The sequence below is a fragment of the Rattus norvegicus genome, chromosome 1 (assembly GCF_036323735.1).
Source record: "Rattus norvegicus strain BN/NHsdMcwi chromosome 1, GRCr8, whole genome shotgun sequence".
NCBI lineage: Eukaryota > Metazoa > Chordata > Mammalia > Rodentia > Muridae > Rattus > Rattus norvegicus.
This window is the reverse complement of record NC_086019.1, coordinates 231,403,678-231,431,465: the sequence shown is the minus strand read 5'-3', so window position 1 is coordinate 231,431,465 and position 27,788 is coordinate 231,403,678. Positions and strand designations below refer to the sequence as shown.

At 43.9% G+C, this 27,788-nt stretch overlaps 1 protein-coding gene and 1 long non-coding RNA gene across 9 annotated transcripts in view; one reads left to right on the top strand and one right to left on the bottom strand.

The window, feature by feature from the left end:
• Positions 1–27,788, top strand: part of Pip5k1b (phosphatidylinositol-4-phosphate 5-kinase type 1 beta) — a 278,257-nt gene that overhangs the window by 178,627 nt on the left and 71,842 nt on the right. For 7 of the 8 annotated variants that reach the window (XM_039080207.2, NM_001012743.1, XM_063264723.1 and 4 more), the window contains 4 exons: positions 12,412–12,623; positions 14,377–14,460; positions 14,561–14,609; positions 17,528–17,612. In XM_039080207.2, coding sequence (XP_038936135.1) covers positions 12,412–12,623; positions 14,377–14,460; positions 14,561–14,609; positions 17,528–17,612 — 430 coding nt within the window. Of the gene's footprint in view, positions 1–12,411; positions 12,624–14,376; positions 14,461–14,560; positions 14,610–17,527; positions 17,613–22,783; positions 26,979–27,788 lie in introns of those variants that run through there. The other variant, XM_063264732.1, reaches the window with a different exon arrangement.
• Positions 6,878–27,548, bottom strand: LOC134483980 (uncharacterized). The gene is made up of 2 exons (XR_010061226.1): positions 27,414–27,548; positions 6,878–13,259 (listed from the first exon to the last, which is right to left on the bottom strand). It is a non-coding gene; the product is annotated as an uncharacterized LOC134483980 (long non-coding RNA).

Below are 27,788 nucleotides of genomic sequence, written 5' to 3'. Positions count from 1 at the left end.
CTCTCTGCAGCCACATCACCTCTCTACAGCATCACACTGTTTGCCCCTGCACCCCAGAGCGCAGCATGAAATGACCGAGCTAAGATTTGTAATTTGAAATTTTATGTATGAATTTTGGAAGGGCAATTCTAAATTGTTTTTTTCTTTACTCGTTTTTAATTTACCGTGATTATCTCCCTTCCCCTCTGGTGTAATCTATCTATGAGAAATCTAGAGTCCTGTGTCATTTAATAAATTTTGACAAATTATGACATCGTGCAATATTTTGGGAGCACGCTAGGGAAAAGTGAAAGGCTGACAAAGACTATGAGTGGGAACTCGTGTTTACGATCTAAGTATTTCTTACTCCTTCGAGTGGGAGTCATATTAGAGCCAGTCTGGATAATTGATGGCCTAAATGAGTCATTTACACTTATTATCATTCTTTGTTAAGCAGCAAAGTTATTAATTTTTCAGCAGTGTGGAATCGATTTTCTCTTTTCCCACAAATCACTGTTATCATAAATATTAATAGGCCCCGAGACTTTAATGAAACCGGCTTCTACTGGAACATTTTGATGAGCAAAGTGAGTTGCTCCAGTGTACCACGAGCTCCTGATTTATGGACTGGATGCCCGTGAGCTTGCATCTGAGTGGGCTGCAATATGGCTTACTTTGTGTTAATTTGGTGTTATGATTGGTGTTCATACTTCAGCTGTACTTCCTGTCTTTCTGCATTTAATTTAGATAGTTTGGAGGAGGGTTGCTTTTGTCTGGGTTTTTTATTGTTGTTTTCATTGTTGGTTTGTTTTGGGTTTAGAACATTTAGAGCATCCGTTCTTTCTATGTACCCCAGGATAGTGTCAAATTGATGATCCTCCTGCCTCAGCCTCTAATGCAGATATTAGAGTCATATATCACCATACCTATTTTTTTTTCTTTTCAAAGATAACCTGGGGGGTGGGGAGGACAAATGAATTCTTTCTCCAAATAGATTTTTGCAAGTACCATGATTCCATATGATACTTAATTGGCACCCCTATTTTAAATTACTTTAGAGTTTTGCTATCTACAATATTAGTTACTCCTGTGCAGTAAAAAAAAATGCAAGAATAAATCTAATTCGGAGTAATTGGGCAAATAAGTGAATAAAACTAATTCGAAGTAAAAGATAGTCTAGGCTGGCAGGAGTCCCTTGAGTCTGTGGGAAAGCGCGGCATCCTGTCTTTCCCTAGGGAAGCTGGAGATACCTGGCCAACCCAGGCCCCTACTAAGAACAACCACCAAAAAAAAGTGTATTTGTAAGGACTCTAAAGACTCTAAATGTTTCCACCTATAAAGTCTTTTTCTCTTCTTTTTTTATGGAGTTGCTTGCAACAGTTGGAGACAGTCATAGACAGATCATATACACGCTTCACCTCCAGTCCCCACAATGGTAGTGTCTTAAATGACTTCAGTACAATACCATACTCAGGGGATAGACCTGAGTATGACCCACTGCTGTGTCTCAGGCTTCTTAATTTCTCCAGTTTTGTGTGCGCATGTGCGTTATGGGTCAGGGGGAGAGGGGTTACAATTATGTACATAGGCAGGTTCACGTGGGTTCATGTAGCCACTCCCACCAGGATGAAGGCCAGAACAGTTCCTTCTCTGAGGTCCCTCCCACCACCCTTTCCTAGCCTCGCCTCCTCCCCCCTCACAGCCCTTCCCTAATCTCACACTACTGTGGATAGATGCCTTATCATGTCTATAACTTGGCATTTCTAGAATATTGTGTACAGAGATGAGCATTGCTGATACATTGGTGGTCCCAGTGCTGGGAGATGAGGGGGAAGAAGCAGGAGGAATTGGGAGTTCAAAGCCAGCCTGGGCTGTAGAAAACAAAAACCACAAAAAACTGCTTTGACAGCATGGAGCTCTGCAGGGTGGTTTTCACTTCTTATAATGCACATCAGATTCTGCATCGATAGTTGGCTCCTTTTTACTGCTGAGTGGTATTTTGTGATATGAATACACTAGTTTAATACTAACCTGCTAAAGAATATGGAGTTGAGGTAGGGTTAGTTTTTGAATGGTTCAAGTAAGCTAAAAATGTGAAAATTTTTGTCCCGTCTTTTACCTGGTGCAATTTTGCATTCCTCTGTGACAAATGATGTGTGCTCTTACCGCATTCTATGAAAAGTACGTGTTTACATTTATAAAAAGCCAGTGCGCCCTTTTCCAGCCTTGCTGCCTGTTCTCCCTTCCCATAAACTGGCGTAAATGGTCTGTGTTATGCTCCTCTCCATCAGTGTACGAGGATGGCACTTCCTGTCTGCTTTCGGTCATTCCATCAGTGTGTGTTTGGGTCTGTGGTTGAAACATCACCTGTGCACGTACTCCACCAAAGCAAAGGCTGAGTCTAGCAGAGACGCGATATGAGGGTCTTAGAAAGAGACCTGAAAGGGGAAATGAGAAAACTAACAGCTCACAGTAGCCGATAACACGCCTATGGGCGGTGTTGACACAATGAAGTCTGAGGTCTCGGGATTTCAGATGTGTGCTTCTAATGACAAGCATTTCCGTGAGACGAACTCTCAGAGTGTTTCATCCAAAACCATTCAGTAGCCAGCAGAATGTCTACACTGCATAGGAATTACTGATCTGATTTTAAAGTCTGCTCCTAGACATTTCTGTGAGAACAGAAACTAAGTGGCTTTCGTTTCCCATCCGTGCTGTGGTGGACACTCATTTGGTGTCACCCAGTGAAGCCTAGGATGTTACAGCAGCAAATGTTTTTGACCTACTGGGTCTTACTTAGTCATTAAAGTAATATAGGATTTTAGTAATGGCCAACCCATGACTTGTGACAGGAAACCAAAGTCAATCAATCATGTCACCTTTAACACATTGTATCATACTAAAATTGTATTTCTCATTAGATCAGTTGCCTAAGTAAGCTGCAACCATGTGGACTTCTCATTCTCCTCGCTCTTGATTTAGATGATGGCTAATTCTCCCATTTAAGACTGTCTACATGTTACAATTGTTCATGAGTCTGGGGAAAGGACTGATGTTTGTTCCAGTTTTTGCCAGTTGCTACAGGTTAGCTGCAGTATCTGTGGCTGACTGGCAAGAGTCTCCCGCTGGTAGTGACAGAGGGGACAGATGGTCAGTGTGGGATGGTGACAGGGAAACTGTAAAAAAAAAAAAGAAAGAAAGAAAGATATATTAATTATTCTGTGTTGCTCATTCCCAACTTTCTACCAAGCAAAAGATACCTCAGTCAGTGTAAGCCAGACACATAATTCTCAGTATTTTGCAAAATCAACTTATCCAAGTCTTGGTAGAAAAAAGATTCTATGTTAGATATAACCTATAAATACTAAAGCATTAATATATATTATCTATTATGAATTCATCAAGTATATATACAGTGCATGATTCGTGGACGTTGAAGACACCGTCCCTAGGCTCAGCTCATCTATGCCCTGCCTTAGTTAGCGCTGCTTGGGAACGTACTTTGAACCAGCACTGCTTGGCCTCAGAGGTTGGTTTTCCTCCGTCCTTATAAGGACACTAAGAAGGGAATGGCACAGGCTCACTCTTGACAGATGGAGAATACACAAGTTAAGCATCCTGGGTCTGCTGAACTTAAAATGCTGACTCCAGGCCTTATACCCAGATTCCTCTGAGCCCAAATCCATGGTCCTCCATCGTGTCCCTTAGCCTGTAAGCACAATGGGGGAAAGACGCTAAAATTAAAACCTTATATTACAACCTACCTAGTTATCAAAGGGTAGAAGGCCGCCGTGCCTGGTCCTCGGGCTCTGGTGATAAGGTACTGGAGTAGGTTCTTGAGAAAACTGGAAAAGGCTTTGCCAAAGTAGAGAGTTTGGAACAAGACCCCTGAATCTGCACATCCTGCTTCCAAGAGGGAGGAGGGGTGGGGGTGGGGGAAGTGATGGATCACAAGGAAATTGAGTAGTGTAAACATTAGTTCTTAAAGCTTACTGAAAAACAATAGAAACCCTTGACACACTGCCATGACTCTTGCAGCGTGTGTGTCCAGGATATCCTACAAGCATTTACATGAGACTTCTCTCTGAGATATGACATGGTTACAGGGGACAGTTGGAAGCTAGTTCCCTGACAGTGAGTCCTGTGTAAGCAACTGCTGAAAATTCTCATTAGCTACAGAATCGGAAGGGTCACCATAGTGCTAAATTTTATAATCCTCCCTTTCATTCAAATGGAAACTTAGAAAGAAAAAACCCTGCAGAAAAAGTAGGCCAAGAATACTGGGGGGGGGGGGGAGGAGAAGCCTGCCCCAGGTCTGAGAAATAATTTCCTCGTCCTATTTTTTTCAAAGATTTACTTTTATTTATATGAGTACACTGCAGCTGTCTTCAGACACACCAGAAGAGGGCATCAGATTCCATTACAGATGGTTGTGAGCCACCATGTGGTTGCTGGGAATTGAACTCAGGACCTCTGGAAGAGCAGTCAGTGCCCTTAACCACTGAGCCATCTCTCCAGCCCCTCCTTGTCCTATTGAAGAACTGAAATGTGTCCCAATTTCTGTTGTGGTTGTCATCTTCATCTTCCTCATGTGCACAGCTACTTGTAGTCATCACACAGAAATAGTACATCACACAGAAATTTAAATGGGACTGAGGCAGGAGGATTTCAAGTTCAAGGTCAACCTGGACCATGTAGACTCTGTCTCAGAACAAACATGTTTATATCTATGAGAGAGATGTATTCATTGCTGATAGACATGCATGCATGCATGCATGTAAAAATCTTGGGTGATAGATGATTCCTTCTAAAGCATAGAACATAGTTTCATCGATTCAAGCTTTTGAAAGTGAAAAGAAAAACAAAAAGTTGCCTTTGTGCAGTGAGTCCTGCATAGCCCAGCGTTCTGAGTCTCTGGATGATGACAGCACAGAAAGCATTCTTTCTATAACTAGGCTAAGGATTTAATATTTAATCCATTTTTATTTACTAGCTAAAATTACATATCTGTATTTTCTCTTTATTACATTAGCAAAGAACACTCTGAACTTTATTGAGGAAATTAAGTTAAGTTAAAAAAAGACAGCCTTGAGCTCTAACTGGACCTGAACTACACATGCTCTCTGGTGCTTTACCCAGACGGGCTGACTTAGCAAGGACTAGTGGGCCACCATCCACTTTTCTTCAGATCAGTTCATTCCAAGGATGGCTGTTTGCATAAAATCTCCAGGATACCATTTTGAATTTACTTGTCTTACTGGATTACTATGAATGTTTTGTGCCAGTTATTGACTCCTTATTGGGTGACTAAATATGGACCAGCTGGGAAATTACTCAGGGGCCTCGATGAATCTGCCCATCAACTCCACATTCTGCTGTTTGTTCGTTTGGTCTTTGGACAAAGAACGAGCAGTGGACAGGAGCGCAGAGCATGAGCCAGTCTCCCGCCAGCCCCACCCACTGTGGTTCTGTCCCTCGGTTCTGACCCGTGTCTTCACAGGTGTCAGCACCAGCTGAGCAGTGACAAACTCTGTAGTTGGTAGCCAAGTATCTAAATGCATTTCTTTTAAGAATCTCCAGGAAGTACATAAAACTTTATTTTTGAAAAGTTATACATAAAAGTGGGTAGAATGCTATAATGTTTCATGCATATATGTGTATGTATATATGTTCCTCACGTGTTCCATGCCCATTCTCAAGTCAAAGCTTTTTTTTTTTTTTTTTTTTTGGTTCTTTGAGGCAAGGAACTCACTCTGTAGACCAGGCTGGCTTGGACTCACAGAGATCTGCCTGCCTGCCTCCAAAGGGGTGGGATTAAAGGCATGCACCATCACCATGTGTCGAAGCCTCTCTCTCTGTCTCTCTCTCTCTCTCTCTCTCTCTCTCTCTCTCTCTGATAGTCTCTCTGTCTCTCTGTCTCTCTGCCTCTCTGCCTCTCTGTCTCTCTCTCTGTCTCTCTCTCTGTGTCTCTCTCTCTCTCCCTCTTCCCCTCCCCTTCCCCATCTCCCTCTCCCCCTCCCCATCTCCCTCTCCCCCTCCCTCTTCCTCTCCCCTCCCCATCTCCTCCTCCCCATCCCCATCTCCCTCTCCCTACCTCCCTCTTCTTTTTTTTTCTTTTTCTTTCTTATACAATGTAAAGCACATCCCAGCCATCATATCCTTTTATTGATATGTATCTCAATATGATCCTCCTAATGTCAAAGAAGACCCCTTTTTAAATTGAAGAAAAGAAGGCCATGAATCTGTGATGGTGCAAGGGTGGGGGAGACAATGGACAAGATTGGGGAAGGAGAGGAGGGGACATAGTACAATTATATTTTAATTTCAAAAAAGTAAAACAGATGCCATATTGTACATTTTAAATTATATTAAAATTTAAATATTCGTTAAAATAAGTCTAAACATCAAATAGGCAGAATCCAAATTTCTAATTATTTCTAAGATCCTTTTTAATTTAGTGTATTGCACAAGTTAGCGTCCATCTGAGGGCCAGCACCGAAGGTTCTTGAGTAATAAAGGAGTCCACACTTAACTGAGCCTCTGTCAGGCTTCCTATAGAGTAATGGGATAGGCTGCCCAGGCTGAGACCCAGTCTCCTTTACAGCAAAACAGCCTCTCTTTTATCTGCCATTTAGTTGAGTGCATGCTAAACAATAAATGGCAGTGTTTTCAAATATCATCTTCATTTTCCCTTGGAACGGAGCATACGAAATGCTCATAGTGTAAGTAGCTTTGAAAACACGGGGAACTTTTATCTTTGTTTTCCTGAAAACACATCGCACAATCACAGTAAATGTTTTGAGTACCAGAATTTTTGCACAGGCACGGTAATCACGAGGCCTGAGCGCTTGCGCTTAAATAACAGAAGTGTGGTTTCAGAGACGGGTTGCTGCTGGGTGCTTTCTTTATATTTGCACGTAGACTTAAAAACCTGACCAAAATGCATTCCTTCCACAGCAGGAAACATGGAGTAGAGCCAGCCTTCGGTGAGCCCAGCATCTTCTTCTGATATGAAAACTGCAGATACAACCTGGGCTCGAGCTTTGAGGCACAAAAGGACACATAACACGCTTGAGGTTTCAGAGGGAAATCTTGTTCCAAACAGTTCATAGTATAGTTTAAGTAGAATTACCATATGAGTTAGGCTGCAAAAATCCCCTCTGTGTTGAGAGACTAAAAAGTCTGTAGAAGAAACAGCGTGGGGGCTGGGGATTTAGCTCAGTGGTAGAGCTCTTACCTAGGAAGCGCAAGGCCCTGGGTTCGGTCCCCAGCTCCGAAAAAAAGAACCAAAAAAAAAAAAAAAAAAAAAAAAAGAAACAGCGTGAACAGAAAAACATCATGGCTTCCATCTTCAAAGGTCCCTTTGGAGTAACTCAGACCTTTAAGTAGCCCGGGCAGTGAATCTGGGCTGGTATCAAAGAAGGAGACGGTACTGTGACCATAAGAGCAAAGACCTTTGATGTGAAACTGCCACCAAGTAGGGGCAAGTGCGGAGGCCTAGGGATGCCATGTGACCTATCCTGCCCGTGGGTCACTGAGCCTACCCAGAAGGGAAGCTGAAAGGGAATGATTAGAGAAGAGGGATGTTTTGATAACAGCAGCTGCAAGACTGGGCAGCTCATGAAAGGAAAGGCATCCCGGGGTCCAGAATTTACATTACATTGATTTCAAATGAGAGAGGGAAGTGAGGGGGGAGAATTGCTTTGGGATAAAATAAGAGTTTAGAGTTACAATTCCGGACTGTTTAGAAGCTTTAAAATACCCAGAGGCCACTGGGAATAATCGGGCTACAGTTGAGGAATGAGAACCGGCCAAAGATAACAATTTAGGAGTCTCCGGTAGGAAGGCGGTAGCTAAACTTGACCTGAGTTGCACATAGACAGAATCTAGAGCTGCGATCTGATGGGCTGACTTAGCAAGGTCGTCCTCAGCATGTGGACCATTGTTCTGCCGCTCCAGCCTCTTTCAAGAATCACGCACGGTCTCTTACCGAGCCTGCTGACATATTTCCCTGTACTCTTATTATGCGTTCCAGTTGTAGCCCTGACTTTAAATGGTTCTTGAGCGAGAAGGAAACATCACACTTTGTCAGTAAAAAGCCGTGCTGCATACCAACCTGATCCCCATTTTCTGTAACTCTGAGAATGATCTGTTTCCTTTCTCCCGTGGGGAGGGAAAGTACTGCCCAGGCTAGATGAAAAGGTGCCTGTGTTTCTATGGTAGCCTGTGTTTGGAATAGTAGGGGACAGAACCCACCAATCACAGTGACATCAGACAGACTTCCTGGAGATAAATACGCACCCGCGTGATGGCCTGGACTGGGGTTGTAGATATCGCTCACTCCTAAAGCCCACGCGTGTTACACTCCTGACAGATAAATCAGTTCCTTTAGTGAAACGACTTTTTAATGTAACAAACTGGGAAGATGTGAGTAGTAACAGTTTGATCTTTAGTTGATGCAAATCCCAAAAGAAATCCAGCCCCTCCCAAACCATACCATGAGCAGGCTGGAATGCATCTGAGGTTTTGCTGGACTTTTAGTGAATTTCGTCTTCAGAATTGGGACTCCATAGATGTTTGTTTCTAGCGGTATGTGTATTTTCTCAAACTAGTATGAGTTATGGGTCGCAACGAATTATCATAATGAGTCTTGAGAGCAATTAACTGGGTGGTTACTTTATATGAGGAATTTTCCTGAGCGTTTACTTCATCTGTGCTGCCTTATTTAATTTTCTCAAGCACCATACGTAACAGGCAATGTTATTGTCACAATTTTATGGATAAGGAGACCCACCCAGGGCCACAGGACTTATGCTCTTTAGCCTCAACTCCTTAGCCAACAAAATCTCTAAGAAAGAAGCTCTAATAAGTATGAGCCGAAATTCACCATCTGCCCATGGCAGTTATGAAGAGATTCTTGGGTTGTCTGGGTGGAGACTATTCCTAAGCCATAATTTCAGTCAGTATGGCTGAGAATTAGGACTGAGGCCCTATACACTCTTTGTTTCTGTGTGAAGGACATCCAGCCTGCGTTAGTATTTCCTTTCAGAGGCTGAGCCCTTGGTGTCCTGACACAAAGCAGTCTTGTTTCCCGTGGTGTCCATTGCTCCGTGGAAGGGTCAGGCTGGAGTGGCAGCATGCCTTCATGGAGAACTGACTGCCCTGGGCCAGTGATCAGCAACGTTACCCAACTCTCCAACTTCCTCCTCCCGTCTGACGTCACCCTGTTTCAGTTAGTTAGGGGAGGCCGGTTCTGCACGACTATAAAGTCATACCCAGATCTCTGGAAATATAACTGCTATGCCCCAGGCCTCTCAAATAATATGATTCTACTCTCAGCTGTTGTCTGTCTACACTCTGGAGATATAACTTTGGCATCTCAGAGGATGAAGGGTGAGTCTCTGGTCCCAGCTCAATGATAGCATGCTTAGGTAATATTCACAAGGTTCCGTTTCACCCCTAGGGCTATTCAAAGAAAACCTGAAGGGTGAATTCTCTGGCAAAACTGACACTTGTTTACAGTTCATTATGTGCTCAGTCAGCGTTGATGGCAATGATGACTCAGACCCGGGAACCGGCATGTATCAGAGACCACTCATGTCCTACCTCATGAAGCCTTCCTTTTTTTTTATTGGATATTTTCTTTATTTACATTTCAAATGTTATCCTCTTTCTCAGTTTCCCCTCCAGAAACCCCCTATCCCATCCTCCCTCCCCCTGCTTTTATGAGAGTGCTCCCCTACCCAGCCCCACCCTACTCCCCCGCTCTGGCATTCCCCTACACTGGGACATAGAGCCTTCCCAGGACCAAGGGTTTCCCCTCCCACTGATGCCCAACAAGGCCATCCTGTGCTACATATGTGGCTGGAGCCATCAGTAGCTCCATGTGTACTCTTTTGTAGGTGGTTTAGTCCCTGGGAGCTCTGAGGGGATCTTGTTGGTTGATATTGTTGTTGTTCCTATGGGGTTGCAAACCCCTTCAGCTTCTTCAGTCCTTTCTCTAACTCTTCCATTGGGGACCCTGTGCTCAGTTCAATGGTTGGCTGCCACCATCGCCTCTGTATTTGTCAGACTCTATATTTGTCTAGAAGAGCCTCCCAGGAGACAGTTGTATCAGACTTCTGTCAGCAAGCATCCACAATAGTGTCTGGGTTTGGTGACTGTACATGGGCTGGATCACCAGGTGGCTCAGTCTCCGGATGGCCTTTTCTTTAGTCTCTGCCCCCCCACTCTGTCTCTGTATCTCCTCCTGTGAGTATATTTGCTTCCCCTTCTAAGCGCTACTGAAACATCCACACTTTGTTCTTCCTTCTTCTTGAAGCTTCATGTGTTCTGTGAATTGTATCTTGGATATTCTGAGCTTTTATATCCACTTATCAGCAAGTGCATACCATGTGTGATCTTTTGTGATTGGGTTACCTCCCTCAGGATGATGCTTTCTAGTTCCATCCATTTGCCTAAGAATTTCATGAAGTCATTGTTTTTAATAGCTGAGTAGTACTCCATTGTGTAGATGTACCACATTTTCTGTACCCATTCCTCTGGTGAGGGACATCCAGGTTCTTTCCACCTTCTGGCTATTATAAATAAGGCTGCTGTGAACATAGTGGAGCATGTGTCCTTGTTATATGTTGGAGCATCTTTTGGGTGTATGTCTAGGAGTGGTATAGCTGGGTCCTCAGGTAGTGGAATGTCCAATTTTCTGAGGAACCTCCAGACTGATTTCCAGAATGATTGTACCAGTTTGCAATCCCACCAAAAATGGAGGAGTGTTCCTCCTTCTCCACATCCTCGCCAGCATTTGCTGTCACCTGAGTTTTTGATCTTAGCCATTCTCACTGGTGTGAGGTGGAATCTCAGGGTTGTTTTGATTTGCATTTCCCTGATGACTAAGGATGTTAAACATTTCTTTAGATGCTTCTCGGCCATTCAATATTCCTCACCTGAGAATTCTTTGTTTAGCTGTGTATCCCGCTTTTAAGGCTTTCTTACCTAGCCTCCATGAAGTTGTGTCCACAAGTATTCTCCCTCCCATCCAACTCCTCCTTCAAATAGCATGACTCTCTGCTTTAAAAACACTCAGGCTGAGGGCTGGAGAGACGGCTCAGCAGTTAAGAGAGCTGGCTGCTCTTGCAGAGGACCAGGGTTCAATTTCCAGCACCCATATGTCAGCTTGCAACTGCCTATAATTCCAGTTCCATGGGATCTGCCACCCTCACTCAGACCTACATAGAGGCAGAACACCAGTGTACATAGAAAAAAAATTAAAAATTGGGGGCTGGGGATTTAGCTCAGTGGTAGAGCGCTTACCTAGGAAGCGCAAGGCCCTGGGTTCGATCCCCAGCTCCGAAAAAAAAAAAGAACAAAAAAAAAATTAAAAATTAAGAAAGAAAAACATTGAGAAAATGAGAAGAATGCAGAATTCTGGGATTTTATCCTCATTGGTTAAGGACCAGAAGGATCAGGTCTTCGTGTTTTCGTCTCCTGAACAGCTTTGTGTGAAAACGGCAGGTATTACAACTGTCTGTGGTCTGGAGAACTCACTCGCACTAGGAGAAAAGGGAAAAGCTCATACAGGAGAACCCATTTTCAGGCCTGCCTCCTGCCCAGGCACTTTCTGCCTAAGGCTGGTCCAGGGGTCTCCCTGCACTCTAAAGCCAGCCTGAGGGATGCTTGCTCACCGGAACCTTCTGTTCTCTCATTTTCCCTCACAGCACCATTGTCTGGCTACACTGAACCATTTTTTACTTCCTTCACCTCCCCGCTGCCTACAGAGTAGATAATTAAGCGTTAAGCCCTGTTATTCGTTGAGCTCATATATATTAAGAAGACCGGCTATGGGGAAATGACTGGCGACTCTGAAAGACGGGCTTTGAAAAAGACCATGACTACACCAGTGAGATTCAGATGCAGAAAATAAAATCCAGGCAAAAGTGGAGAGCATGCCAGGGCATGGGCAATTGTGAGACTGGCTTGTGGGTTCTCTGTTCTTGTGCTGATTAGGAAAGCTAGGGCCAGAGTCTGCCTAGTGGATCTGTCACTGATGGGCTTTCCGTGACTGAGCTGACTCTCCCGTCTCCATGTTTTTCATCTGCCTAACAGAGACCGCAGTAATACCCAGCCCATGGGGCAATTGTGAGGGTTGAACCTAGGGGAGGACCATGGAACCTGCTGTGTGAAAAGCACTCAGTAAACGATGTTAGTGAAACACGTGCAGGGGTGCTTCCTTGAGATTTGCAGAGAAACTTCATTCTCCCACCACCACAGCAGTCCCTCCTGTAGTAGCCCCCAGTAACTAGGAGTGTTTTGGTTTTGACGTTTCACCTATCTGCCTCTCAATAGACAGGGTGTGGCGTGTGCCATGCCAGGGCACTTAGACTCCCAGGCAGGCTTTTTGGATTGACTGACCTCCTGGGTCTTTTCCTTCCTCAGGTGCTGGAAAGCTTCAAGATCATGGACTACAGCCTTTTGCTGGGTATCCACATCTTGGACCATTCCCTCAAAGACAAAGAAGAGGAGCCCCTCCAAAATGCACCCGACGCAAAGCGGCCGGGGATGCAGAAAGTCCTCTACTCCACAGCCATGGAGTCCATCCAGGGTCCAGGCAAGTCCGCAGATGGGATCATTGCAGAGAACCCAGACACGTAAGTGCTACCACACACCCATCTGATCTCGGGGACACCAGTCACTGGGTAGTCAATACAAGCACCTTATGGCACGCTGGGATAGATTCCTGGTTGGAGGTAAATGACTTGACCAGCTGCTGCTGCTGCTGCTGCTGCTGCTGCTGCTGCTGCTGCTGCTGCTGCTGCTGCTGCTGCTGCTGCTGCTGCTGCTGCTGCTGCTGCTGCTGCTGCTGCTCCTCCTCCTCCTCCTCCTCCTCCTCCTCCTCCTCCTCGAAGAATGGCAATTTCTCAAGTGTGTATCAATCTTCCACCCACGTGGTTTCTGGTTTGAGATAGTTTCTTTTCTTTTCCTCTCATTTGCTACACACATTCAAAACATCTCCCAGAAGAGGCAAGAGTCGACTCTAGATTTGAATAAGCATCTACTTAAGTAAACACTTGGTAGCAATGATGTTGCCACTTCAGAGCTTTGTACCTGTGTGAGGGGATTCTGTTGCTCTCCCTCTCACCCTGGCGGCTGTTGTTCCTCTCCTCAGACAGATGGGTTAGTGACTGCAGGCTTTCTTCATTTGCATATGTAGAGTGCATATTTGACAGTAGAAGCCATTACTGCTGCAAAAGGTGTTCGCGATAGTTGACTCCTTACCTGTAAACCTGCAGAGCAAGGAGACAAAAGAGAGAGAGCATTTCCTAAGGCCTTAATCACTGCTTTCTAGGATTCTCTGGCAATGACTAAGCCACGTGCCCATTTATCTTTCATAGAGGAAACTAACACTGTCTTTGTTCAGATCTTCGCTTGCAATTCTGGCTAAATAATTCAGTAACCCATTGAACAAATTATATTCTATATCTATGTCGTGAAATGCTACCCAACTATTGATGTGAGGAAAGATTCCACATTAGAAAAATGTACAGTTCAAGTTGTAAAACTGCTAAACCCAATAATCTCTTCAGATTAATACATACATGTACACACGCCCTGCAAAAACATATCTCAAAAGTAGAATTTATATTTTTACACATAATTTTTCTTCTATATGATTTTCTTTGTTGTTGTTGATGGTAGTGGTGGTGTTTTGAGACAGGGTCTCTCTATTATGTAACTATCTTGGAACTCACTCTGCAGACCAGACTGGCCTTGAACATAGAGATCCACCTGCCTGTCTTCCCAGTGTGGGATAAAAGGTGTGCACCACCAGACCACATCTTATGTATTTTCTCAATTTTACAGTAAATATAAGATGAATATATATATGTATGTATGTATATATATATATATGTATATATATATATATATGCGCGCGTGTGTGTATATGGATTCAGGTACTACTTGATGACCTTAAACTTTCTATATAGACAAGAATGGCTTTGAACCCCTAATTCTCCTGCCTCTGCCTTCCGAATCTGCCACCATGCATGTGATTTTACATAGCACTCGAGATCAAACCCAAGGCATCAGGCATGCTAGACAGGCACTCTTCTGCAAGCCTAGTATTGCCTTTTATAAAAAGCAATATTTTATACTGCTCTAAAAATCTTTCTCTGCTCCTAACTTTTAAACAGAAGCGGGTTTGTAATGACATTCTTTCCACCCAGCTCATCCTAGATTTGACAGCCCTGGAGTTATTAGCCTTTAAAGTGATGAAAAGTTTATGGCAATAAAGGAAGAGGTAGTCTAGAATTCTTAATGTTTTCAGTGTGTGATTAGTAATGAATTTAACCCTCTGTACTCATGTTATAAAGTGTCTTCCCCTCTTTGCTGTATCCACAGAATGGGAGGCATTCCAGCTAAAAGCCATAAGGGAGAAAAGCTGCTTCTATTCATGGGCATTATTGATATTCTCCAATCATATAGGTGAGAGATTTGGGGAGACGGTCTTTCCTTATTTCTGAATGTACTGAATGAGAGCAGTTCTACCTTCACAGTGGCATTCTCCCGTCTGTTTACTTTTTAGGTTAATGAAGAAGTTAGAACACTCCTGGAAAGCTCTTGTGTATGATGGGGTGAGTGACCCATGCTTTGTTAGGCTGGAGACATTTCTAGTCCAGTTGGGACTGTCACTAGACTCAGAGGAGAGCAGGGAGCTTTGCATGCTCAGAGTCCGAGGCTGGGAAATTGGTTTGAGTCTGAGAACAAGACCACATACATTTGGACAGCTGTTCAAATAAATGATGTCCAGCCCAACAGCCAGGTAGTTGTTCAGAAAGCAAAACTGTGATTGCTTCTCTGTAGCATACGAAAGTCACCTCTGTGAGGTAGAGGGGTCTTTTTCAAAGGCTCTGAGAAGATTGGGGCCTTTGAAATGAAGACTGAGCTCAAGAAGATTGTTGAACTCTAACTATGATGGTGAACAGCCCTGGATTTGAACCAGGTTCCTACTTGACTGGCCACATGAGAAAGCAACCAGTTTTCTCATCACTGAGGGCCCAGGGTTTACCTGCTGGCAGGATGATGTGTGATATTGAATGTTAAGTGCAACTCAATGTCTAACACATGACAAGGACATAGAGACTGAAAAGGGGTTGAGATGGAATGTATTTACAAATGCAGTGAACTTTCTTAAAGATTTATTTTTATTATTTTTAATTGTCTCTATATTTGCTCCTATGTGTAAGTCCATTGTCACCTGAGTCCTGTCCCCATGGGGGTTAGAAGCATCAGGTCTCCCAGAGCTGGAGTTACAGCACCTACCTGATGTGGGTGCTGGGAACCAACCTTGGGTTCTCTGCAAGAGCAGTGTGTGCTCTTAGCCATTAAACCTTCTTTTCAGTCCATATTATCAACATATTCATATATGACGATTGGCAGGAAAGAAAACATCAGCTAGAGAGGGCAAGCTCCCTCCTCGCTTCTCTCTCATACACACACACACACTCATACCCAGATGTTCGATTGAAACCCTCTGCTGCGGACAGACTGAGCCTCTCTTGTTGATGACTGTGACCCTTTCTCAGAGTCTAATGGTCAAAGACTTGATTGCACACTTCCCTTTAAGATTTGAAGAGACGCCCCCCTTTGAAGGAAGATAAGTGATAGATGCTGTTCTCCTCCCTTCTGTAAAGGAATATCCCGTTTTCAACCCCGAAGAATATTATCAATAACCTTTCAGCATGAAAAAGAACTATGGGCTGACGACAGGCTACCATCGGAATATAACATTAAATTATGAGCTCACAGAGTTGTTTCTAGGAATCAGCCACAGGTTCATTCAAATCAAGGATCTCTCTTATGAAAAAAAATCAAGGTCAGTTAATGTGAGGTCTCCCAGCTGAGAAAGAGACCCTCGCAGCACCTTGAATGCAGAGGGTAAATGCCAAGTACCCTAAGGTCACTTGGTGTTTTCAAAGACACGTTTATCCCATTACCAGGTCAATAATTCAGTCTCAAGTTAGCATTGTAAGTATGTCTTCTGATCTTTCATCTGGTGCTAAGAAATTATACATAATAACTGTAAGCGATAACCAAGACTTACTTTCATTTGTCTACAGCTTTGTTTCTTATTTAGATGGGTTTTTTTTTTCAGACCAAGGATAACAGTAATAGAGGCCCATTAAAGCACTGAATGCCAGTCAGCCATGGATCCTCCTCACTCCCTATCAATATTTCTAAGTCATAGCACCTGTTATGAGAAACTCTCCACGTAGCTACCAGTACCATCGGAAGAGCACACGTCACAGCAGAAACAATTGTCAAGCCACATCTCCAGCTCCCCAAGGGTCTACTCAGCCTTCCTAGTGTAACTGGAACGCTGCACCCTTTTAAATGCCCAATGCAGAATGTCAGTTGTTTCCAACTGGGAGCTCATCAGCTCCTAGGACAGTGTGTACAAGATAGTGCAGATGTTTCTGGTTAGGATAAGAATGCTGGGGCTGGGGATTTAGCTCAGTGGTAGAGCGCTTACCTAGGAAGCGCAAGGCCCTGGGTTCGGTCCCTAGCTCCGAAAAAAAGAACAAAAAAAAAAAAAAAAAAAAAAAAGAATGCTTCTCACTAGGATTAGAAACATCTGATGGGAAGTTTCTAATTAGGATCAATTCATAGGACAGCAAAGTCATACATAGGAAACCCCAAGACGCTGTCTCTTCTTCCCAGCATCACACAGCCTGTTAAAACTAGACTGCACCCTACATGCAGGTCTCATGACTTCTGGCTCAGTACTCCTTGAACCCCACAGCAGACCCTTTGTAGTGTCAACACTTGACCTTTCAGAAATTTCACGTTCCAGAAACCTACATTCAGAAAGAGAGCATCTACCAGCTGAACATAGAGAGTCTGTTTCTTCATCCATTCTGTTCTCTGCACTGTAATAAAATGACCTGTCAGCCATGAGAGGAACCTGACCCTTTCATTCAATCCAGTCCCATGTGGTCAGTAGCTACCGCAGTGGGATCTCAGGCAGTCGTCTTGCCTTGTTACCCAGTGATGAAACCACGCTGATTTAAATGTCACTCTTAAACTAGGGTGCTCTGTGTGTTTCTGTTCTTTCCAGTGTAACCAAGAACTGTGCCCTTCTTAACTGGCCTTTGCAAAGTTGCCCATGTTCCAGGCTAAAAGTGCAGATGCCTCTTTTAAATGGTGTAGTCACTACAAGTGCCGCCAGCCTTCATCCCAGATGGCACTTGGTTTGCTAGTTGTCTGTTAGAGCACGTAAGTGTCCCCATGACCTGGTGGTGTTGACAGGACGGACAATTTTCAGTTATGGATTAGTCTCGTGGCTGTCTCCGCCATCCCTTCATGCTCGTTTCGTGCTGCTTGCATAGACTCTGTGCTCTCACTGGGTCTTGCTGGCTGCCCTCATAGCCCTAGCCTTCTGGTCCTTCTAATCCTTCGCCATGCTTTATTTCAGACCTTGACTAGCAGGGCTTTTTCCAACTACCGATGAACTCCAAGAGGCAAACCTGGCATCTCTCTCTCTATTTTCCAGGACACCGTTTCAGTTCATAGACCAAGTTTTTATGCAGATAGATTTTTAAAGTTTATGAATTCCAGAGTTTTCAAGAAAATTCAAGGTAAGAGTATTAAACTTTCTTGTTTGTCGCCCTTGTGACTAATGTCGCCATATATCTGTGGAAAGTTTTTGTTGGAAGAATGGGGATTTTATTTTTTCTTACTGCAGTGGCAGTAATGACTAATTGTGGTTAAATGTCATGATTTAATGGTGCCATAATTATTATCCCATTTTTATATTAAAAGAAAATACAAGCTGAGGTTTGGGGAGATGCTCAGTCAGTGAAATGATATGAAAGCAGGAAGACCTGAGCTCAGACCTTTTTAGCTCCCGTGTGACATACAGTATAAGCTTTGCACTGGTGAGTTACAGACAGACAGATTGCTGGAGCTTCCATCAGCACCATGTTCAGTGGGAGGCCCTTCCTCAAAATACATACATACATACATACATACATACATACATACACATACACATACATACACACACATACACACACACACATACATACATATATACACACATACATACATACATAGGGTGGAGAGGAATTGAGGAAGACACATCAGTCCTTTGGTCTCCATATGGTCACACACATACTATGTACAGTTAGCTGTTGAAATGCAGACTTATTTCTATCTGGCCATTGGCACCAATAGCTCAAAGAAGAAATCAAAGAGAAAAGAGATTAAAAACTTAGTGACCAGTGAACACACACATACCATCAGGCAGAGTGGCACATACCTATAATCCCAGCACTTGAGAGAAGATGAGGCAGGAGGATTGGGAGTCCCCAGACCAGTCTAGGGTGTACAGTGAGATCCTGTGTCAAAAGGAAAGAAATTAGACACACATGTTCCACAAATGGTGGGCAGCTACAAAAGCAGAACTCAACATCAAATCTACAGATTAAAGATTTCTACATTAAAAAAAAAATCCAAGAAAACCCATATAGATGTAGCTCAGATCTGGTGCTTTCCAGCATGCACAGGGACCCCAGACTGATCCAAGCTCTGCAAAAATAAAAAAAGAGAAAGTTCCCAAACCTGTGCCCTGACTTTAAACCATAAGCAGTTAAGTAAATAGAACAAACTAAGCCCAAAGCTAATAGCTATTATTTTTGAATCACACCATCTCCTTTTCTGTATTCTTGAGGGAAGCTAGCAATGGGCAAAGTCTCAGTGTTCAAACTGTGTGGAAAGTGGAGAATAAGCAGACACACATCTAATTGTTATTTATCATTTGATTATTCTATAGTTCAACTTTATAACACAAATCATCATAGGTTAGCCCCAAAATCAATTATGCCATTAGTAACCAATACATTTTTCCTATAATGTTTGCTGCAGTTTGGAAATCCAAAGGAAGCCATGATAATTACTTAGAAGCCCTGCACGCAGACCTCCTTAGTACTAAGATGCTGGCGTTCTTCCTCCTGGTTTTTTTCTGTGCTTTGTGCATTTCTATAAAGCTGGTGTCCAGCAAAGCACGGGACTGCTGTGTGCAAGCCCTGGGTTTGCCTTGGCACCACACATACCATAATGTTGACTCCTTTTAGGCTCCGCCCTCTGGCTTTTGCATATCATTATAATTCGTTTCTCAGATCCTTGAATATTCTAGACATCATTTGAAACTGAAATGCAGCATGAAAATTATAGGGTTGAGCCATAATCTTCTAGCCATTCTCTCAGTTTGGGGCATTTAAATCATTTCTCCTTCTCTTATCTCTTGCTAATATTTATGAACATAGTTTCAAATAAACTCTATGTCTAAATCGGGATTATTTACTTGGGACAGAGTTCAAAATGTGCAAGTGGGATATTAAATGTACAGAACTGCAGAGGAACCAAAGGCAGCCCTCAGCCTGCAGTAGGCCCTTTAAATCATGCTGTTTTGATGCGTAGAAAATGTTACTTGATAGTTTTATTTTCTCAAGTATTGGTTAGGTTCAAGCATTTCTCATGGTTTGTCGGCCATTTACAACTCCTTTGAGGATCAGCCTACGTAATATTTGACCGCGTATGCTGGGTGTTTATCATTTTTCCAGATGATTTACATAAGCTCCAAGTTTATATAAACCTTCACCTTATTTTTCCAAGACCAGCTTTTATATACAGTTGGCCGTTTCAATGACCTCTTAAAACTTACTGTCAAATTGAGACCACCCTATAAATTACATTTTCTGCCCAAGGTTTCCCTGACCCAAGATGGACCATAAAGCTGTGCTTGTTCAGACTGCAGGCCTCTGGCGCTCAGGCTTGTGGTTCATATCCTCCAAGATTTTCTGCCTCTCTTCCTGCCGAGTCAGTACTTTATAAAGTTTCCAAAGGACGTGGCCCTTTAATGCCACACAATTGATAGCTAATTCCTGTTGTTGTAAAAATATAAAAAATAAAAAAAAAGTATCACTGTCTTTTTCCTCGCTAGGTTCTGCACCACGGTGCCCCAAGATGTCCGCTAGATATCTTGGCGGAAACACATCCCATCTCCGTGGCAGCGGCCCAGAGTCTCCAGCCGCCGCATACTTTCCTACACTCAAACCATCACATAAAATAACACACAACACAATAACCTTAGATCCAATTGATAAGATATGATTGTTCACTAAACATATAAATCCCAGTTCCATCCATCCCTTAAGAACATTAATAACAACCTGTAAATACACAGAGCGGAATCTTAACGTCACCCACCATATTCTCCTGCCACAGCTTCTCTCTCTCCCCCTCCTGTCTCTTCTCCTCTCCGTTCCAGTCTCCTCCTCTTCCTTCAAACTTCTCTCCCGCCCATCCTTCCTTCTCCTCCAATCACAGGCCTCCTTCTATCCTGTAGCCCCCTCACCTGTATTTTACAAATTCATTGGGGAGAAGGTTCTGGTGAAGTCACCTGAGTTCTGAGTACCTGACTAGGCAGCTGTCCTGGGGGCAGTGGAATTAGCATCAAAATACAGATAACTCCAGGCAACAAATTCCCATCTTTCTGGCTATTATGAAGAATGTTGCTATGAGAGAGCATTCATGCATAAGCGTTTATATAGAGGCACATTTTCATTCTCTTGTATGCGTTCCTGAAAGTGAAATTGCAGGATCACATGATAACTGCAAACTTTTCCCAAGCATCTGCACCTTGTCACTCTCCCATTAACAACAATTGTGGGCATCGTTCTCCACCTCCTCACCAACGGCTTGCTGGTTCTTGCTCATCTCCGCCATATTGGTGTGTGTGGAGTTGTAGCTCCTTATGCTTTTGATTTGTGTCTTTCTAATGACAAATGGTGTTAAACATCTTCTCATTTGATCACTGGGCATTTGTATTCTCTTTGAGAAAGAGTATTTGTTTACTCAGATTCTTGGCCAATTTTTACTTCGGTTGCTTGTGTGTCATCATTGAACTTTTGAAGTTCTTTATATATTCTAGATACAAGTCTGTAGTCGGAAATGAGATTTACAAATGTTCTATGTTGTTAAGTTGTCATTTGATATTCTTGCTAGTGTTATTTGAAGAACAAAACCTTTTAATTTGGGTATAGTTATGTTTCTCTCTGTCTCTTTCTGTCTGTCTCTCTCTGTGTCTCTGTCTCTGTGTCTCTGTTTCTGTTTCTATGTCTCTGTCTCTCTGCCTCTGCCCCTCTCTCTCTCTATGTCTCTGTCTCTCTGTTGTCTCTGCCTGCCTCTCTCTCTCTCCCTCTCTCTCTCTCTCTCTCTCTCTCTCTCTCTCTCTCTCCCCTCCCTCTTCCCACATTTGGTGTGGTGTAAAAAGGCACAACCTTCCCAAGTTCATCTTTTCTTTTAATAGTTGCACAATTTTGCTTCTTACAATTGGATGTATGATTCACTTTTATTTAATTTTCATACATAGTATGGGGGAGGGTTCATCTTTTATATGTGTCCAATTTTCCCACCACTGCTGAAAGCCTGTTTTGCCCATCTTGGATGACTCTAGTACCGTTGCTGGACATCAGTTAGCCATGGATGTAAGGATTTGTTTCTGGACTCTGATTCCGTCTTGTTGATGAGCATGCCTACCTTCCTCCCAGCTTCCTCCCAGCTTCCTCCCAGCTTCCTCCCAGCTTCCTCCCAGCTTCCTCCCAGCTTCCTCCCAGCTTCCTCCCAGCCCCACACGCTTGCATATCAGCTGTATATTTTACATTCAAGAATCCTGAGTCTTCAACCAGTTCTTCCCCTGCTCGTCCATGCTAGCCAGGCCCCTTAGCATTTCTACATGACCTTAATAATCATCTTGTCAGCTTAGGTTTTCAAAAGGAAAGCAGAATTCAGGGTCTTGTTGATTCTGTGGCTTAGTCTGGGAAGCTCTGCTATCTTAATAGTACTATGTCTTCCGTTCCATGAAAGTGGGATGCCCTTTTATTCTGGACTTCGTTCACTGCCTTCAACAAGGTTTTGTGTTTTCAGCATAGAGGTGTCCCTGGTGGTCAGTATGTTCCTGGTTTGGAGTTTGATTTCTCCACTCGTTTGGTTTTGTCTTTGCCTTTTGATGCTTGTTATTGAACCCAGGGTATCATCACACAGGCTAGGCAAGCACTACTGAGCTACATCTCCAGGCCCAAGTATTTCACTTCTATTCCTACATTTATTTTCTTTTAGTGTGGGTATATGTTCATGGTGTATAGGTAGATGTGCACATATGTGTACACACGCTTTTGAGAGGCCAGAGGCCAGAAGTAAGCATCAGATGTCTTCATTTATCACTCGCCACCATTTTTAGACAAGATCTCTCACTTAGAGTCCCCAGTGGGCTGTACTGCTGACTGGCAAGGCCCAGGATGCTCTTCTTTAGAGCACCCCTCCGCCCAGCGCTGGGTTACAGACAGCAGTGCCCAGCTTCTATGCCAGTGCTGGAGATCTGAACGCAGAGCTCCGCCCCTGAACAACCGTTAAGCTGTTTCTTCACCCTGACTTCACTTTTGTAAGTGGAATTATTTCCTTCGATCATTTTTCTTCCTAAAGAAGATCTCACCACTAAGAAATGAGATCGGCGTGCACCCGGATTTTTCTTTTACTTTATGCAAACTTTTAAGTAAAGAGAGCATTTTTCCCAGTGCTGGAAAGTGAAGTTAGAGCCTCTTACGTGCTGGGCAAGTGCTCTCTCACTAAACTGCACCCCGAACCCTACTTCACACAAATCTTTAAAGTTCTTTTCCTAGTCCGTATGGTACTTCCTTGATATAGGAGGTGAGTCTGAGTCTAACTTTGTGCTTCTGCTTGTGCACAGGGAGTACATCCCCATGTTCGCCTGTTGTCTAGCGGCAGTGTGGCGTTCAGAGTCCTGACAGAGTGCAAAAGGTGATTCCATCCTTCCATCCTCTGACATCCCGTGGGCTGATGTATTCCGGGTCCGGCTTATAAATTTCACTTCCTTCATTTGATCCTTTTATCCGATGTAAGCTCACTTTACAGCGCCAGCATCTCGGGCAGGAATGGAGTGTCCCCGCTGTGTGCGTTTGGGAAGGGATGAGCGAGGTCGCACACAGACAACCGGCACCATGCCTAAGTCCACTCCTTCTTGCGTAACTGAAAATGACCCCTCTGTGCCCCATCTCTCTGCCTCTCCTGCCGTGCCTTTCTCTCTTGAGAGCGGTGCACACTTAGGACTGTCTCATTTCCTTTTCTCTCCTCACCCTTCACCCCAACACTCCAGTTGGCTGTTGATCCCCGAAATGTGCCCTTCGAGACTGTTAATCAGCATCCTCCGAGCTACTGAACAGCTTTCAGTCTGTATTTTTTGTAAGTCTCTGCAGTAACTGGGACTATTCGACATTCTCTGTGAAGGACCTCTGCACTGTCCTTCATGACTCTGGGTCCCACTGCCCCTTCAGATTCTCATGCTCCTCTTTGGTGACCTTAGGTGTCTCCCCAGCCGTATCTTTTTTTTTTTTTTTTTGGTTCTTTTTTTTTTGGAGCTGGGGACCGAACCCAGGGCCTTGCGCTTCCTAGGCAAGCGCTCTACCACTGAGCTAAATCCCCAACCCCTCCCCAGCTGTATCTTACCACTAAATGTGCATTTTCTAGATCCCGGCCAGGATTTTGCCTCTTCCCTTTATCCAATTCTCTCTGAGTAATGTCTCCATACTCCTCAAGGCCTGTTACCATCTGGGGACCTAAAGTCACTTGCCACGTCTTTGTCACATTCCCCTTGCTTCTCCAACCTTCCCATTTAAGGGCCCCACCCAACTGCATGATTTCTTGAGCCCAGGAGGTTCATACTTGAATGTACTTGCTTCCCAGCACACAGCCTGTCTCTTTTCCTGAATCCACATCCCATCAGACACCACAACCTACCCAGGGACCCATATCACTGCTATTGCCATCATGCCTTGGCAACACCCCACATAGGCACTCGCCTACACCTGCAGCCTTACTCAGAAACACGAGGAGGCCACTCCCTTCCTGCATGAGGCCACTCCCTTCCTGCATGAGGCCACTGTGGGCATAATTTGGGTTGTTAATTTTTTGCATAAAATATAACCATAGCCCTCCATAAAAGTCTGTTTGTGCCTAGTTGTGTCAGTCTCTCTCCAGTGCAGCCAGAAGAATGAGTCTGAAATACAGTTCTACTCTTCCTAATTTCCCATTAAAACCATTGCACACTAAAAATAATTATCATTCTGTCTGGGAGATGGAAACTTCCCTAGATTTCCTTGACTGCAAAGCCCTTAGCCCAGCTCCCATGTCTGCTTGTGATGTGGCCTCTGTCTCTGCCCTATAGCTTTGCTTCTCACCCACCCCACCTCATACACTCTTTGCTCTTGGATTCCAGCAGCTCTGAACTCTTTGAGTCATTGGTTGTGAGCACTACAATGAATAGGTGAAATTTTCACCACCCGCCACAGTTTCAAAAAGAATTTAATTGGTAAACTTGGCACTTCGCAACAAAACCTCGTACTGTCGATAACGGCTACATGACGCTCTAATGCTTCAGGAAGAATCCTCATGAGGACGAAAGACCCTGACCCCCACAAAAGGAGCATCGGTCCTCAGTCTTCAAGAACCTTCTTCATTCCTTTTTTTCTTTTCTTCTTCTTCTGTCGGTGTTTCGTCTTCTTACATCCACTCGTCCCACTCCTCTAGGCAAAAATGTCTACAAAATCCTACAGCCAAAATCTATAAGCTCTTGACTAAACCTCTCTGAAATCCTTTGCCCAGATCACCTGCCTGTGGCTGATATGTTTTCAAGAAAAATAAGACCAGGTCTTCCCCAAAAAGAGTTTTAGGAAGAAAAAGATGTTAAAGTCCTGCAGAGACAACAGGAAGACAGGAAAGACATCTCAAGGAGAGGAAAGAATATGTGCAAAGGTCTGGGGGTGGAAATCAAGATGGGGGCATGGTCAGGAAAGGCATGATAAGCTGAAAGTGATGTGGGGAGAGCTGAGTGGCAGTATGGGCCCAGATGCCTGTCATGAGACATGGTTTTGCCCAATGGTTCTCAACTTGTGGGTCGAGACTTCTTTGGGGGTTGAATAACCCTTTCAGAGGGGCCCCCTAAGACCATTAGAAAACACAGATATTTACATTTGTAACAGTGCAAAATTACAGTTATGAAGTAGCAACAAAAATAATTTGACGCTTGGTGGGGGGATCTGGGGGAGTCACTCAACATGAGGAACTGTATTAAAGGGCCGCAGCATTAGGATGGTTGAGAACTATTGGTTTAGCCAAAGAAACACTCAAGAGTTTATGTCTCAAAAGGGAGGAGTGGGCCATGGAAACTAGTTTTCAAGATGACAAATCCTGCTGGGTGGATGTGGTGGGGCACACATTTAATGCCAGCCTTTGGGACAAATTAGACAGATTTCTGTGACTTCAAGGCCAACCTGGGCAACATAGTGAGTTCCAGGACAGCCAGAGCTACATAGAGAGACCTTGTCTCAAAAACAAACAAACAAAAGAAATAATAAACAAATCCCGAGATGTCCCTAAGGCAATTTTCAGCCAAATGCAAGCCTGTTTAGGTTGAAAAAAGACAAGTTTCATATGTGGAATTAGGAACTCGCCATTGAAGTCAAAGTTGTTAGTTAACTCTTGCCCAAGTGCTCTGTGGTCTTGGCAGAAGTTTGTTGTCCGGGCCCCTCTGCTGTCTTTCTCCTGTCACAGCCCGAGTCTGACCCTCCTGAGTGTCCTCCACTACTGTCCCTCTCTTGCCTGCTAGAGTCACCAGTGTCCTTACTATCAGAGCTGAGTCTCAGTGCTGAACACCAGCGTCTGTGCAAAGACAATGAAGTGGAAAAGCGATGCTCAGACCTTCTCTAAGGGTGACTTTGTACCCTTAACAATGAGTAAGAACCCCAAAGCCCTGTCTACATCTTCCAGACACCGAAATTGAGAAAATATATTATTAATTATTGGTTCTTACCTATTAATAATAAAAATCCATGTGCGGCTGGGTGGGTAACTTATCCCACAAGCCTAAGTTCTTACTCCTAAATCCTATATAAAGCTTGGAATCCAAGGATTCCTGCAGGGAGACCGGAAGCAGAAATGTGAAATCCTTAGATGCTTTCAGACCAACTAGCCACACACAGTAGAAAACAAGAGACTTCCTCCACCCCCACCCCCGGGTCTATCAAAGTAGAAGTCAAGTACTGACCCTTGGGGTTCTCTTCCACATGTGTGCTGAGGTGCCTACACTCATATATACATACACATATATACGTGTGTGTGTGTGTGGAGAGAGAGAGAGAGAGAAAGATTTTAAAGGTATGTTAACATAAGTCAATTAGAACAAAAAAAGCTTAACAAAAATAATTATGGTGATAGTTTTTTCCTAAAACAGATAGTTAGTAGGTGGCATTTCTTTGACTGTTTCGAGATTCTGAGTATCTCTCTTAGTGGAGACTAGCTTCTGACTTCAGCCCACAATGACAGCACACTTCATTCAACCTGTGAAGAACTCTCAATGCCTTCATGTTCTTACAGAAATAGTTCAGCCTTGTAACTCATCTGCGGTGTTAGGGACCCCGAGCTGTCATCAAACCATGGTTCATATTCTCTGACTAAGATATCAAAACAAGCTCTACATAGAAATCTAGAGCTATTGTAGCAAAAGGGTAGGAATGTGTCACGGTTCATAAAAGACTAGCAAAAGTAGGAGTGTGCCAGCAAACGCCAGTGTGTGGATAATCACTTCTGCCCTGGAACGGAAAAGTGAACATTGCTCAACAGACTGCAGAGCAAAGGAAAACCGGCTTCCTTAGTCCACTTAGTTATCATTAAAATCAATTGTGAACAGACAAGAAGAATGGCAAGATAGTTGTATGAACATCCAAAATCTCCACGTTCACACAAATAGGCATACGTGCACGGACATGCACGCACACACACACACATACGCAGGCATGCATGTACAGACACCCACACATGCACCAGTGCATGCACGCACACACACGTGCATGCACACCTTAACCAGAAAATGGAATGCTAAAAACTAGAAAACCATCTTTAATCAAGTGAAAAAAAAAAAGTAAAAGCCTGTGGCTCACTCTCTAGCCCTGTGACCTGGAGCGAGCCCACTTTTCTGCCCTCTGTTTCTAGGCCTGTAAAAGGGCCAGCCTCCCTTAGACATTTCAACAATTAGATATGCCATGTGAGTGTTGGCCTCCAGACTAAGGTCTGAGTCTACAAATGTTATTTATCGAGCTGACGGTATTAACATAAGACTGCCTGGGAGAGAGCTAAGCCTTCGCTGGAAGCAGGGAGATCCCCCTCATTTCTTAGCTCATTTGTGAGTCCCGGAGCCCTTCTCCAATTCAATCTGGCCACAGAAAGTCGTAATGAGCCATGTGACCCAAACTCAGGAGAGTCCCAAAGCTAAACGCGGTGACTTAATCCACTTGCTGTTGGCTTACCACTTTAAGCAAACCTCCAAAGGACTGCAGCCAATAACAAGCTCAGGGGAAGCATAAACAGGCTTCAGCTTCTCTCTTTCCCTCTGACTTCCTCCAGTGATGTTCTCTAGCAATGATCAACGAAGAGGAGTTACTTTAGGAAACAGGGACATAGGTGGTGAAATCAGACTACAGCGGAAGCAGCGCCTACCCAAGTATTCTCTGCGAAACCACAGGCTTCCAGCCGGCCTGAGGCTTGGGGAAGCCCATTTTCGCTGACCCAGGTTCCCAGCATGCTTTTCGGGTTGGAGAATGCCATTCAGATAGAGATGGAGGTGGGCTACGTCTAACAAGACCAAAGAGAAGGAAATTTCCGTAGAAAAATCACAAAGAAAG